Below are 13,511 nucleotides of genomic sequence, written 5' to 3' on the forward strand. Positions count from 1 at the left end.
AACTAAGAATTGATAATACACTGGATTTCCTTGTATATCTGGAACGCAAAACCCGAAGTATTTTACAGAATCAGGATGGAGTTTTACATGAAAGTACATATTTTCAAGATCGAATGACGTTATAAAATCATCTTTTAACAACAGGGTTTTAAGGCTTTTTCTAATCAACAATTTTAGCTTTAAACTATGAAAATATGAACTATGAAAATTTCCCTGCAGTTTAAAATGGCGAATTGTTAAAAATGATAAATTTTTCCGGACAAAATATTTAAACTTCAACCAGCCATTACCCTTCCGTGGGGTCATGTGAGTTGCCTCAAAAATGTTGTGTTCGATCAGTATCTATTTATGTTATAGCATATATTATTTTTGAAATGGAACAGAATCAATAATTATGAGAAGTATTATTCAGATGTAACTTTGTCAGTTATTCAATTGATAATGTGATACAAATTAAAATGAAGACGTAGAGTGTCTGAATATATTGAACATTTTCCTAATAATCCCAAATTCATCAAAATAAAATGTTTACTTTTTTGGTTTCCCTCGAATACATCTTGTGGGTGAAATGTTGGGTGAGGAGGGGAGGGAGTGATATCTATGAGGACACACCCACTGATTTATAACTTCTTATTTCAACTTCAATTTTTTTATTGTTTTTCACTTTCTAAGCTGTAAAAATGGGTATTACAATTTTGAAGAGTACTAAAACATTTTTCACAAATTAAAAAATTTCTTTTTAGCTTTAAAGTTCCACCCCCCCCCCCATTTCAAACTTTTGGAAACTTTAAAGCCCGGCCCACAAATACTAGAAATGAACAAGGCCAACTGTTGTTCAAGGAATGGGTGTAAACGGAAGTATTATCATTCCTTAGATCTGATCAGATATCAAGGAAGTGCGCTCTTCCTCCCATTCTTTTTATGCACGCACATCTAATCATTTATCAATAGATCATTTATCCTTAGATTTTCAATTGACTTAACACTAATATAAATTATCGATATATTGACAAAAATCTTAAACAAGTACATTATTATGGCATGAGGTGATAGGAAAAATAAACAAGGAAATTACATTGAAATTTATCCTTTAGTAAAGATATATTTGACTTTTAATACTATTAACTACAATGCCTTTTTTTTACTCAATAGTCTTTTAGTTGGTACACCACCCTGCGTAGACCAAAGTTTATGATAAGTTCCTTTCTTCTGTAGAAGGTCGTCATGTGACCCATATTCAACAACACGCCCATGATTCACTACAAATATTGTATCACAGTTTTTCACAGTTGATAAACGATGGGCTATGGTTATTGAGGTTCTGCCTTTTTGTGCACTGTCCAGGGCAGTTTGTACTGTTTTCTCAGACTCAGTGTCAAGAGCAGATGTTGCTTCATCGAGAAGTATAATTGGAGGATTCCGCACAAGGGCTCTGAAAAATTATAATTTTAGTTAAAGAGGGTTAATAACCTTTCAGATATTCTAATTGCTTATAAGTTGTTTCAGAGTACTGAATAATTCTAATGATGATGTTTATACTCTTTTCTCTCTCTTATTCCAACTTAACAATAATCCGCATATTCTCTCCAAAATGTCGTCTTCTCTCCTTATTAACTTTTATCCACTAAATTACTTATTCTCCATTGTTTTTTATACACGTATTTTATCATATCTGTATCTTTGCTCTGAACTTCTATATTTTGCTTATTCTCTTTCCACTACAGTGGTCCCCATAAAACATCTATTCATTACTCAATCTTCCCAATTATTCCAACTCCCAATTTACCAACCCTTTATATCATCCTAACATTCATTGAATCCCAACCCCAACTTCCTCTTTAGCTGATATCCATTCCAATTCCCAACCTATTTTATCTATTCCCAATTGGTCCCTTTCCAACCTATTCCAACTTCCTAGTCCTCATCCTAATCCCAATTCTTCCAATCCCAACAAATTGGTTAACATTCATTTGGGATTCTTATAGTTTGGGTTTTCTCTTAAAAAATCAGAAAGAAATGTTTTACATTATTGCCGACTTTTTTACATGACAAATGACAATTATGATTTACTGATATATTGTTGTTTCATGAACGCTTTTTAGAACACTTTTGTGTGCAACAGTTGTATCTAGTGCTTGGAATTCTATCTTTTCTCTACCTACGTGGTTTTATATGTTTGGCTTGGTTGGGGGTGGTTATATCCCAAAACAAGAAATATCAATTTATCATTCAATTTAAATCTATAATGTACGTTTATTTTGTAAATTGTTATTTGCTATTTTTACCCTGGAATCGAACCAGGATTTTAGTTAGATTAGTGTAAAAGTAACATAAAAAATTAAGTTAGATATCCTAAGATTTTGAGACCGGCCCTCTTGTTGCCAGCGAGTTGTTAAATGAACTAATAACCAGAAACCAATAAATAACATTGCATCATATCTCAGTATATTAAACAGCAACAAAGAGAGGAGAGATTCAAGCTACCCCCAACCCAATTAATCAATCGTTTTCCCGTAAAAAAGTATTATACGGTTTTCAAACATACCTTGCTATGGCTATTCTTTGCTTTTGACCTCCAGACAACTGTGTTCCCTTCTCTCCCACATTGGTTTCATACCCTTGGGGTAAGTTTGTAATGAATTGGTGAATGTTGGCTTTACGTGCTGCTGCAATAACTTCTTCCATTGTTACATCTTTAGTATTGTCCCCATAGGAAATATTCTCAGCAAGGGTTCGATTGAACAAAACAGGTTCTTGGGACACAATGCTCAGTTTTGATCTCACCCAGGGAACATTGAGTGCATTTATATCATGGTTCTCTAGGGTAATATCACCATCATTCAGATCATAAAACCGTTGAAGGAGCTGTATGCATGTTGATTTGCCACATCCAGATGGTCCAACAAGGGCTACCGATTTTCCTGTACTGATCGCCAGATTCAAGTTCTTTAAGACACGAACTTGACTTCTATTAGGATAGTGAAATACAGCATTCCTGAATTCTATCTCTCCCTCTACTTTGTTCAATCTCAGTCCAGATCCTGCTGCTGAATCAATCAGAGGTTTTCTATCTATGAGATTAAACACTCGGGCTGCAGCAATCATTGCTTTTGTGTAGTTTGGAGCAAACGCAGATGCCTGTCCCACCATCATTGTACCAAGGATAAGCGCCTCTGCCACTTTAAAAACTAATTTGTAGTCCAAGTTCTCATTATAAACCAGATATCCACCATAGTACATGCACCCAGCATAGGCAAAAAATGGCATTGACTGAGAAAATCCAAAAATGATTCCTCTCAGGTGAGATTTTGTTTTACTTGCCTCATGTGGACCGAGAAGTTCCTTCTCATACTCATTAATAAAAAATGATTCTTTTCTTAATCCAACAACTGTACGGATGTTTCCAATGGCCTCAATTGCTAACTTTGAGGCTTTTTGAAGGGCAGATTTTTCTACACTATCCTGTGCACTAATTATTCTGAATTGAGCCATGGTTCCAATGAGTACAAGTGGAACAAATACACATCCTAGCAGGCCAAGCCTCCATTCAAGTACCAGTGATGTTGTGATGGAAATAATGAGTGTAAATGCAGCATGAAGAATGGCTCCGATTCTACTCCCCGTGGCTCCTTGTATTGCAGATGCATCAGCTGCTAGCCTTGACAGCAGGGCTCCTACACTGTTTTCTGGTCTATCAAACCATCCCATTTCTTGTCTCAGCATGGCAGCAAAAGCAAGTTTTCTCATTCGTTGAGTTAGGTATTCACCGGCTACAGTGAACATGGAAATCTGAAGGAAAATTGCAATGCCTGCAGTTATTCCAGTTGCAAGAAATAGTCCACTGAAATATACAGACTGTTCTCTTGCTTCTTCTGTACTTAACTTAAGGGTACCAAGAACTTCTCCAAAAAGAATGGCATAAACAGGCATAGCTCCACCCATTACTATACTTCCAATCATTCCAACGACTACAAAGGGCCATTCCTTTGAATTCATTTTCATAATTCTCAAGCTGTCAACTTGTACCAGTTCTTCCTCAACAGATTCAGGCAATGCAAGGGATTCTGACTCCATTCTCACAACACTTTTCTTAGACCTTCTGCTTGTGCTTGTAGATCCTGCACGTGCAATTCCAACTGCTGAAGTTGCAGCCTCAAGAGCATCCTCGAAACCTAGTGAGTCCTCACTGTATGTACTATAGTTGCTGAGCACACTTATTTTTCTATCTACAGCAGATTTCTTCCTGAATGGACCTGTAAATGAACTAATTGAGTTTAAAGATGGTAATTCAGATTCTGTAAGGCTTTCCATCTCTCTCAAAGGTTCATAATCATCTAGTTCTTCTGGATCAGGGTCTTCTTCTTTGCTCATTTGAGTTGTTACTAAGGAGAAATACAATCCTTGCTTTAACATTAATTGATCATGAGTGCCTTCCTCCTCCACTTGACCATCCTTTATTGCAATTATTTTGTCTGCTGATCGAACTGTTGACAACCGATGGGCAACAATAATAGTAGTTCTGCCACATTTAGCACGATCAAGTGCTGCCTGAACACATGCTTCACTTGCAGTGTCCAGAGCAGAGGTTGCCTCATCCAAAAGAAGAATCTTGGGATTTCTGACAAGTGCTCTTGCAATTGCAATTCTCTGCTTTTGGCCACCTGACAATTGAGCTCCCTTGTCACCCACTAACGTTTCCATTTTCTTTGGAAGCTTTTGAATGAATCCATAGGCGTTTGCCTCTTTGCAGGCTTGTGTGATTTCTTCCTCGGTCACTCCCTCTTTCCCAAACCTAGTAGTATATGGATTCAAGCTAAGTCAACTCATCCTCTATTTTACCTTAAACCCCCTTAAATGTCATATTTACATGAGAGGTTTAAAGGTAGAGACTGGCAAGACAGTTGTGTTGAAAGTGCAGTATTGTAGGTAAAACTTTAGGATTTATTGGATAAGAATTAGCCATTTTTTGTGGTGTACAATACTGCAATTTCAGCTCAACTACCATATATAATTGGCAGGTTCAAAATAAAACAAAAATGTGCAAACTTTTTACTTGGATACAATTAGGCCTGAGGAAAATTTACTTGCTGGGCTATGTAATTGAATCCATGCATCCCTGATGTTTTCTGCTATGGAAGTACCAAAGAGGACAGGTTCTTGGCCTACTACTCCAATTTGGTCACGCAACCAGCCAAGGTTAACATTTTTAAGGTCAACTCCATCAAGAACAACCCCACCAGTAGATGGGTCATAAAACCTCTGAATCATCTGAGAAAAATCTATGTTAAAAGTGGTAAATACAATGTTATCTAAAAAGAAATAGGAGCATAACATTATTATTGAAAAATAAGTTTTTAACAAGATTTCCCTGAATAACAGTACTTTTCCCACATCCGCTTGGTCCAACCAATGCAACTGTTTTTCCAGGCTCAATTGTCAGACTCAGGCCTGAAAATTAATTATTTTTGATAAAATAAAACAAGACATTCCTGTATATACATATATAAACATATGTTGCCTATAGCCGGCTAAACGGCTGGACCGATTGGGCTGAAATTTTTTGTGGACAATCATAGGAGGTCGGGGGGTGTTATAGGCTAATAAAAATTCGATTTTTTTTTTCAAAATTTGTTTTTCAATTTTATTTTTCTACGGGCAACTCCGAGCCCTTTAGCTGGTTTTTTATAAAATTTATTGAAATCAACTTATAAAAGCCTGCTACTGAAACTGTTTAAATCGAAACATATTTCACTTGTTCGAATGTTAAAAAGACACATTTGGACAAGGTTTTTTATTCCAGACCTGCAATAACTTGTTATTTACTTTATATTCCAGATCATATTAGCAGTGACCATCAATTATCACTTAGGTGGTATGGAAACTTGTTCTAAAACCAATAAATATAAATAGTTGTAAGAGTTGTAATCACTGTTTGTCTGTCCAATCATAACTCAGGAACCCCTTGACCGATTTGCCTCAAATTTTGATTGCGTAGATACACGAAAATGTTCTATAGCCTGGTTTTGTGATTCTAAGTTGAGTGTGTCGACTTAAATGGCGAAAATTTAGTTCCGGGTAAAATCGTTCAAGAACGAATACACGGCGGGAGTAACTTTTAGTAACCATGGGCAGCGCTGGGTTCCCAAGCTAGTATACAATAAAACCAATTCTTACCTTTTAGTATTGGAACTTCGCTGCGTGATGGGTAACTAAAGTGAACATCATTTATCTGTATTTTACCAGCTAGTTGCTCAGGCCTTACCCCTGCTGTGCTGCTACTGTCAATTGGAGGGATCCTAAAATAAGTATTTTTTTAACCCATGGTTGGTGAAAATTAAAATATTTTTTTTTCAAGCATTTTTTTGAGTTTGTAATAAAATGCACAAAAAGATTGTTGGGAAGAAAAATTATGTATAAAATGAAAAAAACTAAATACTAAGGTTTGAAATTACTTTTCTTCATATTGGGTTATCTTTATAATAATAATAATAACTTCATAATTATGTTGATAAATCCAAATCGAAATAACAATTTAGTTGAATTTGTTTAATAATATTTATCACCTGTCCATGATGCTGTATATTTATCAACTGTCCATGATGCTGTATATTTATCACCTGTCCATGATGTTGTATATTTATCACCTGTCCATGATGCTGTATATTTATCACCTGTCCATGATGCTGTATATTTATCACCTGTCCATGATGCTGTATATTTATCACCTGTCCATGATGCTGTATATTTATCACCTGTCCATGATGCTGTATATTTATCACCTGTCCATGATGCTGTATATTTTTGCTGCTGATCCTTTTGCTATAGAAAATGCTTCCACATACGGACTAGCCTGCCCTAGGTTCATAGCTCCCATTAATACAGAGAAAAATACCTAAAAATAGAATTTTATTAATATACATGTACATTATTAATTAATATAGATGTATTATTGTAAAGTGTTATAAAGTACATAAGTTATCTGATCTTATTGCCATATTTTTCTGTTAGGAAATAAAAAACAATATTCAGGCTTAATTTTTCATTCTTTGTGTCTTTGCAACCTGATAATGTAGAGATTTGATATGATATGATCTAAAAGTTTAAAATATAAAGGGTTTATGTACACCATCAAGTTGCAAAGATAAATGAAATGAATGCTATAAAGTTCCTTTAACAAAAACAATCTGCATTTAAAGGGAGTGACCGGCAATGTATGGTAGTTAGTTGAACTGAGAATGTAGTATTGAGGAGAAATTTTTTGTATTTATTTTAGACATATAAAACGTTTTAATGATGTACAATTACTGAGTTTGAGCTCAAAGTCGACGTTCAGAATCATCTATTTGGATGTAACGTTTCAAGAATCGATTTTTTAAAATTATTAAATAACGACGACGAAAAATGTAAAAAAAATTCTACAGTAACATAATTAGATGTTTAGGAACATATTTTTCAATAGAAAATTGTCAATAAATTAATGTAAAATTAATTTTTTCTTTTTCATCATTATATTGAATTTCTTATTTTTCACGAATTTGTTCATAGATTTCTTCAAATTCTTCAAATGCCGTCTTTTCAACGAAAATTCCAGAAAATGTTTGGGAACAATGAAAAATTACAAAGACCAATAACTGAATAAGATTACTTATTTTCGATGATAAGTGTTAATTTTTATTTTCACAACCTGTTCCTAATTAGTTTACTGTAGAATTTTTGTAACATCTTTTGTTGTCGTTATTTAATCATTTTTAAAAAATCGATTCTTAAATCGTAACTACTCCAATGGATGATTTTGAACGTCGACTTTGCGCTGAAATTCGGTAATTATACATAATTAAACCATTTAATATATCTGAAATGAATCTTTAAAAATTTCTCCGCAATAATACATTATCAGTTCAACTACCATACATTGCCAGTCCACTCCCTTTAAGAATTTAAATACTTGGTGTTGACAGCAAGGTGAAAGTTAAGGAAAGATATTTTCTACTTACAATAAGAAGGCTTGAAGGGGTATATCTGGGATTACAGCCAGCGGGATCAAGCATACACAGTTCTCTAATACATAGTGGATAATCAACACTTCAATTAAAGGGACTGTACGCGTAATTTCATGTTAGCCTCCATGTTAAAAGATGGTAATGCTTGATTAACAACGGTACCCTTAAAAGCTTTGTCTGATCAAGCATGAGCCATATATCCATGTTTTTGTTTCTTTCAACTGTTTATTTTTATTTGAGAGTTCTCTGCGAAAGTGACTTGCGCATTTCTTGTTTATAAGAAGTAATATATTATAATTAAGCACTTTTTGAGTCTTTTTTGCACGGAGGGTCACAATTGAAACTAAACTTACAGTCTTTTTTAACTGATCTGTGGAATAAGAATACGGAATTTTGACCTGAACAGGGAAAAGAAAACCTTAACAAAAATCTAAACCCCTTCAAATCTGAGATGTTAAAATTAAACCATGATTAGTTTGATTGTTTCCATTCCTGTCATCCATGATGAGCTTGACACCGTACCAGAAGGCCAGAGCATAGCTAGAGTAGATGATAAACCACATGAGTCCTGCTCCTACACCAGTTAACATTCCTCGCATTATACCAGCTTTCCGAGCAAACACCAGCTGTAACAAGGTTCATGAAAGGGGCTGTAAAGGAAAAATGAAGGGGGGTCTAGACTGAAACCTATGCATTTTAGGAGTTAGGAGACCCATGAGATTTTTATCTGATGTTCCTGTCTCGAGAAATTTACATAATACATAAAATTCTTACTAAAATTTATGAATGTAAAATTTTGCATAAAAATAGTAGGTTTAAACGGATCATATTCAGCAAATACACAACCAATCTGAAAACGACGATATCCCAGAGGAGCCTAAGTAACTTAGGTTTGCAATAAATAATAATTTTTCGATTACAAAAGACATAATATTATTTATACGTAAGTATCACATGATCAGAACTCCCACCAATGGAAGTTTGGTATACTGGTCACGTGATACAGACGGAGTCACGTGATAATGACAGCCTATCAAAATAGAATTAGACCTCTAACTTTAATGGTTAGGGTGCGAGGGGGGCTTTAAAAAAAGTTCAAAAAGTACGTCAGACCATGCCAGTGCAAATATGCAAAAAAAATACAAAATTTAAATAACCTGATGGTTACCAGTCAGCCGTTTGGCCAGCTATAGCTGACATATGAATATAGATGAGCGAAGAGCTTTATACTATAGATATGAACTACACTTTTACCTTAGATTTATATCTTGCTACCTCTCGTTCCTCCCCTCCAAAAGCAATTACAGTTCTGGTAATCCATCAGTTTAATTTTAGATAAATAGATTTAATAGTCATTGGTCATGGCACAAAACTTGTCAATCTTTAAAAAAACTTTTTTTCTGTGAAAACAATTATTAATCAATAAATGTGGAGAGTTGTCGGGGTGTCGAGAAAAAAAATCAATATTGCCAAAAACATGGTGGCTGATTAACAGAACAACAGTTTAAAGCTAAAATTATTAACAGGATAGTAGGCGTGAAGTGTCCTAAAATTATTTAAAGGATAGGGGGAGCGTAGCGTCCTAAAAGCCTAGTAATGTATACTTTACTCTCAGAAAAATTAGAATCAATGGAAATTTGAATCCCGATAAATAAATAAAAATTAAACTATTCCTAATTGTGCCAAGGACTTCTTGAGCAATGGATCCAGCTCTGCCATAAGCAGCTGTCTCCTTCTCAGTTAGTGCTGCTTGGGCACGGGCCAGACATCCAATGGCTAAATCAAAATTTTTCAAAATTTACCAAAATGATATCTATTTATTAACAAATAATAGAAAAGGGGAATTTAAGTTGCATAGTAACAAAAAAATTTCTGGAAATTTTTTTCATTTATAAATAAAAATGTAATATACAACACATATTATTATATAAATATTGACTTAAAGGACACATGTATAACTTATCAATAATAAGAACAATCATAGCTCCCAGAATAACCAAAGTAAGCTCCCATCCGTGTATACCTTACCAATAATAAGAACAAGCATAGCCACCAGAATAACCAATGTAAGCTCCTGTCCGTGTATAACTTACCAATAATTAAAACAGGCATAGCCACCAGAATAACCAGTGTAAGCTCCCATCCATGTATAACTTACCAATAATAAGAACCTAGGCATAAACCCCAGAATAACCAATGTAAGCTCCTGTCCATATATAACTTACCAATAATTAGAACAGGCATAGCCCCCAGAATAACCAAAGTAAGCTCCTGTCCATGTATAACTTACCAATAATAAGAACAAGCATAGCCCCCAGAATAACCAATGTAAGCTCCCGTCCGTGTATAACTTACCAATAATTAGAACAGGCATAGCCCCCAGAATAACCAATGTAAGCTCCTCTCCATGTATAACTTACCAATAATTAGAACAGACATAGCCCCCAGAATAACCAAAGTAAGCTCCTGTCCATGTATAACTTACCAATAATTAGAACAGGCATAGCCCCCAGAATAACCAAAGTAAGCTCCCATCCATGTATAACTTACCAATAATTAGAACAGGCATAGCACCCAGAATAACCAATGTAAGCTCCCATCCATGTATAACTTACCAATAATTAGAACAGGCATAGCCCCCAGAATAACCAATGTAAGCTCCTGTCCATGTAATAACTTACCAATAATTAGAACAGGCATAGCCCCCAGAATAACCAAAGTAAGCTCCCATCCGTGAATAAAGGCGTTGGTAAGAGAAGCAATAAATATTGTGAGGAAGAAAATGAACATTCCAATTTTCTCACCAATTCCCTCCTATTAGAAAATACCAAATTAATATAACTCAAATAAAGAAATAATTGATGAACTCTTTCTTTAATGTTAAAAATGCAAGTCACTTCTGTGGTGAAGCATAATTAAAAATCATTGTTTTAGAATGGGAAAGCAAGAATAACTCAATCAATTTTGTGCAGACGTAGAAAGATGTTAAGGTTATGTATTTAAATTGTAGATCATGTACGCACAAAGGGCAAAGGGTCGTTTGAAATTATGTCTGCAGTTTCTTGAATAAATTAAAATCTTTTACCTGAAGTTTATTAAGGTCGTCTGTGATTTTATTTGCAAAATCCCCAGTCTGATGAACATCATACCATCCTTAAAAAATAAATTTACAAGACATTCATTCTAAAGACTACAATGAAATAATCTTCATATGCTGCCTGTTATATGTGTCACGGATTATTGCCGCTGATTATTACAGAGCGTCCCATATCATATTAGATTATCTCCAAGCTTTAACGCCAAAATAAACCCATAATACTCGAAAAACCTAACATTTTCTGCAAGAAAAAATTTATATAAGCCTTACTCAATTTTACGAAATGATATATTCTTCTTAAAATTTTTTATTAGTTAAAAAAAAAACATGATTTAGACTGACTGACGATCAAATATAATATGGGACACCCTGTATATTAACAGAAGCTGTCTTGTATTTTTACAAGCTATAAAAGTCAAAGGGATTCGCAAAAATAATTTAAATATTAAAGCAAAATTTTTGTGTTGAATGTAAAACTCATTTAGAAATAAAGATAATTATTTTTTTATACAAACATTGGGCTCTGATTTGATATCATAATATCCGCGGCAATTGATCATAATTAAGGTTAAAAACCAACATTTTGAAAATTCTTTTTATTTCTTTCAGATTTATGGAATGCAGTTTATTATTTTCATTATTTATATTAAACTATATCTAAAGATTCTAAGTCTTTTTTTACCTATATCCTGTCTGAGAATAGCCTTAAGGAACATTGTTCGAATTCTGTAGAAAACATTCTTTTTATAATGATCACAGATTTAAAAATAAATATTAGATGAAAATTTAATATTTCAAGAGATAAAATTATTTTTTAAATGAACTAATTATTCCCCTCAAAATATAAACTTGTAATCTTATATCTTTGAAACCTAAAAATGTTCCGACATCAAGTTGCAAAGATATATATATCATCAAACATTTACCGGTTCACCGACAAAGGGTCAAAAAACAGAGTCAAACAACATGTGGTCAAACGACAAAGGGTCAAACGACACTGGGTCAAACGACAAAGCGTCAAAAGCGCGACAAAAAGTAAAACGACAAAGGGTAAAACGACATAGGGTCAAAAAATGCGACAAAGGGGCAAATTTTTTTTTTCAATTTTGACATCTGTTACAGTTAGTATTTATTTATTATTATTTAGGGTTAGGTTAGGTTAAGACACTTTCTGGGCCGAGCGCTGCGGCTAGGACAGGCTAGGGGGCCGAGCGCTGCGGCCACATGGTCAATTATATCCATGTCTAACATATAAGATCCATGTACAAAATTGATACGAGGGTTGCGAGTTTCCAATGATTCAAATCAAAAAATATTTTTATCATTTTGACCTTTTGTCGTTTGACCCTTTGTCGCACTTTTTACCCTTTGTCGTTTGACCCTTTGTCGTTTGAGCCTTTGTCGTTTGACCCTGTGTCGTTTGACCTTTTGTCGGTGAATCCATTTACCGTATAGGGAGAGAATTCAATTTACAAAGGAACTGAATAGTCGACTCAAACTCGAATCTTTTAATTCCTTCATCTTTGTAACCTTTTATCCCTTCATCTTTAATAAACATTGATTATTTTAAACTTTGGCTTTGTAGCACGGTGTACATAGCATTAGATGATTAGAATTTGAGGTGAGAGATCAGATTCTTACAAAATGAAAATTTTCCTGTTTTTTAACAAAAATTCAGCAACTTTTCGGAGATATTGAGAAAAAAAGTTTACCTAGAGCAAATCATTCTGTGGAGATAAATAAAATAAAGCTTTCATTCATATATATATATTTATACGATAACTATAACTGGCCAAACGGCGGGACCAAACTGGCTGAATTTTTTAAGGGAACTCGGGGGTACACTGGGGGTATGAAAGACTCAAAAACATTTGAATTTCTTTTTGTTCCAAAAACCGATTTTTTAAAAATTCTAAGAGCAACGCCGCAGGCCCATCAGCTGGATTAAAATAAAATTTAAAAAAGCTTGTTTCCTGAAGACTTGACTCTCAGCAGCATGATTAAGGCAGGTTACAAATAAGTAACTGGAGATAAGATTCACCAGGCCTTGAAGTCAAGCATAGGAACAATTTAATAAATATTATTACAAGAAAAGTTATTTACAATTATTTATAAAACTCTTAAAAAGTATTTTAATACTAATGGATGGCTTTTGGTCAGTATTGATTATTAAAAAGCGACAAAAGAATTTCTGCTTTAAAAACAATTCTAAATACTGAAATAAATTCATTTTATTTAAATACTGAAATAGATTTATTTTATTTATATACTAAATACTGAAATAGATTTATTTTATTTATATTCTAAATACTGAAATAGATATATTTTATTTTTATTCTACTGAAATAGATATATTTTATTTTTATTCTAAATACTGAAATAGATATATTTTATTTATATTCTAAATACTGAAA

At 33.8% G+C, this 13,511-nt stretch overlaps 1 protein-coding gene across 4 annotated transcripts in view; it reads right to left on the reverse strand.

Moving 5' to 3' along the window:
• Positions 1–989: 989 nt before the first annotated feature.
• Positions 990–13,511, reverse strand: part of LOC111701843 (multidrug resistance protein 1) — an 18,503-nt gene continuing 5,981 nt past the window's right edge. Inside the window, exons 6-19 of one of the 4 annotated variants that reach the window (XM_023473304.1) lie at positions 13,071–13,143; positions 11,780–11,823; positions 11,086–11,153; positions 10,682–10,814; positions 9,674–9,776; positions 9,255–9,309; positions 8,493–8,626; positions 7,995–8,058; positions 6,780–6,892; positions 6,175–6,296; positions 5,369–5,448; positions 5,117–5,268; positions 2,546–4,792; positions 990–1,432 (exon numbers count right to left, since the gene is read on the reverse strand). In XM_023473304.1, the coding sequence (XP_023329072.1) occupies positions 1,126–1,432; positions 2,546–4,792; positions 5,117–5,268; positions 5,369–5,448; positions 6,175–6,296; positions 6,780–6,892; positions 7,995–8,058; positions 8,493–8,626; positions 9,255–9,309; positions 9,674–9,776; positions 10,682–10,814; positions 11,086–11,153; positions 11,780–11,823; positions 13,071–13,143 (3,695 nt within the window). In that variant the 3' untranslated portion in view covers positions 990–1,125. Of the gene's footprint in view, positions 1,433–2,545; positions 4,793–5,116; positions 5,269–5,368; positions 5,449–6,174; positions 6,297–6,779; positions 6,893–7,994; positions 8,059–8,492; positions 8,627–9,254; positions 9,310–9,673; positions 9,777–10,093; positions 10,136–10,225; positions 10,291–10,485; positions 10,564–10,681; positions 10,815–11,085; positions 11,154–11,779; positions 11,824–13,070; positions 13,144–13,511 lie in introns of those variants that run through there. The other 3 variants (XM_023473306.1, XM_023473305.1, XM_023473307.1) reach the window with 3 other exon arrangements.

This window comes from Eurytemora carolleeae, unplaced genomic scaffold, assembly GCF_000591075.1.
Source record: "Eurytemora carolleeae unplaced genomic scaffold, Eaff_2.0 scaffold218, whole genome shotgun sequence".
In the NCBI taxonomy this organism is placed as follows: domain Eukaryota; kingdom Metazoa; phylum Arthropoda; class Copepoda; order Calanoida; family Temoridae; genus Eurytemora; species Eurytemora carolleeae.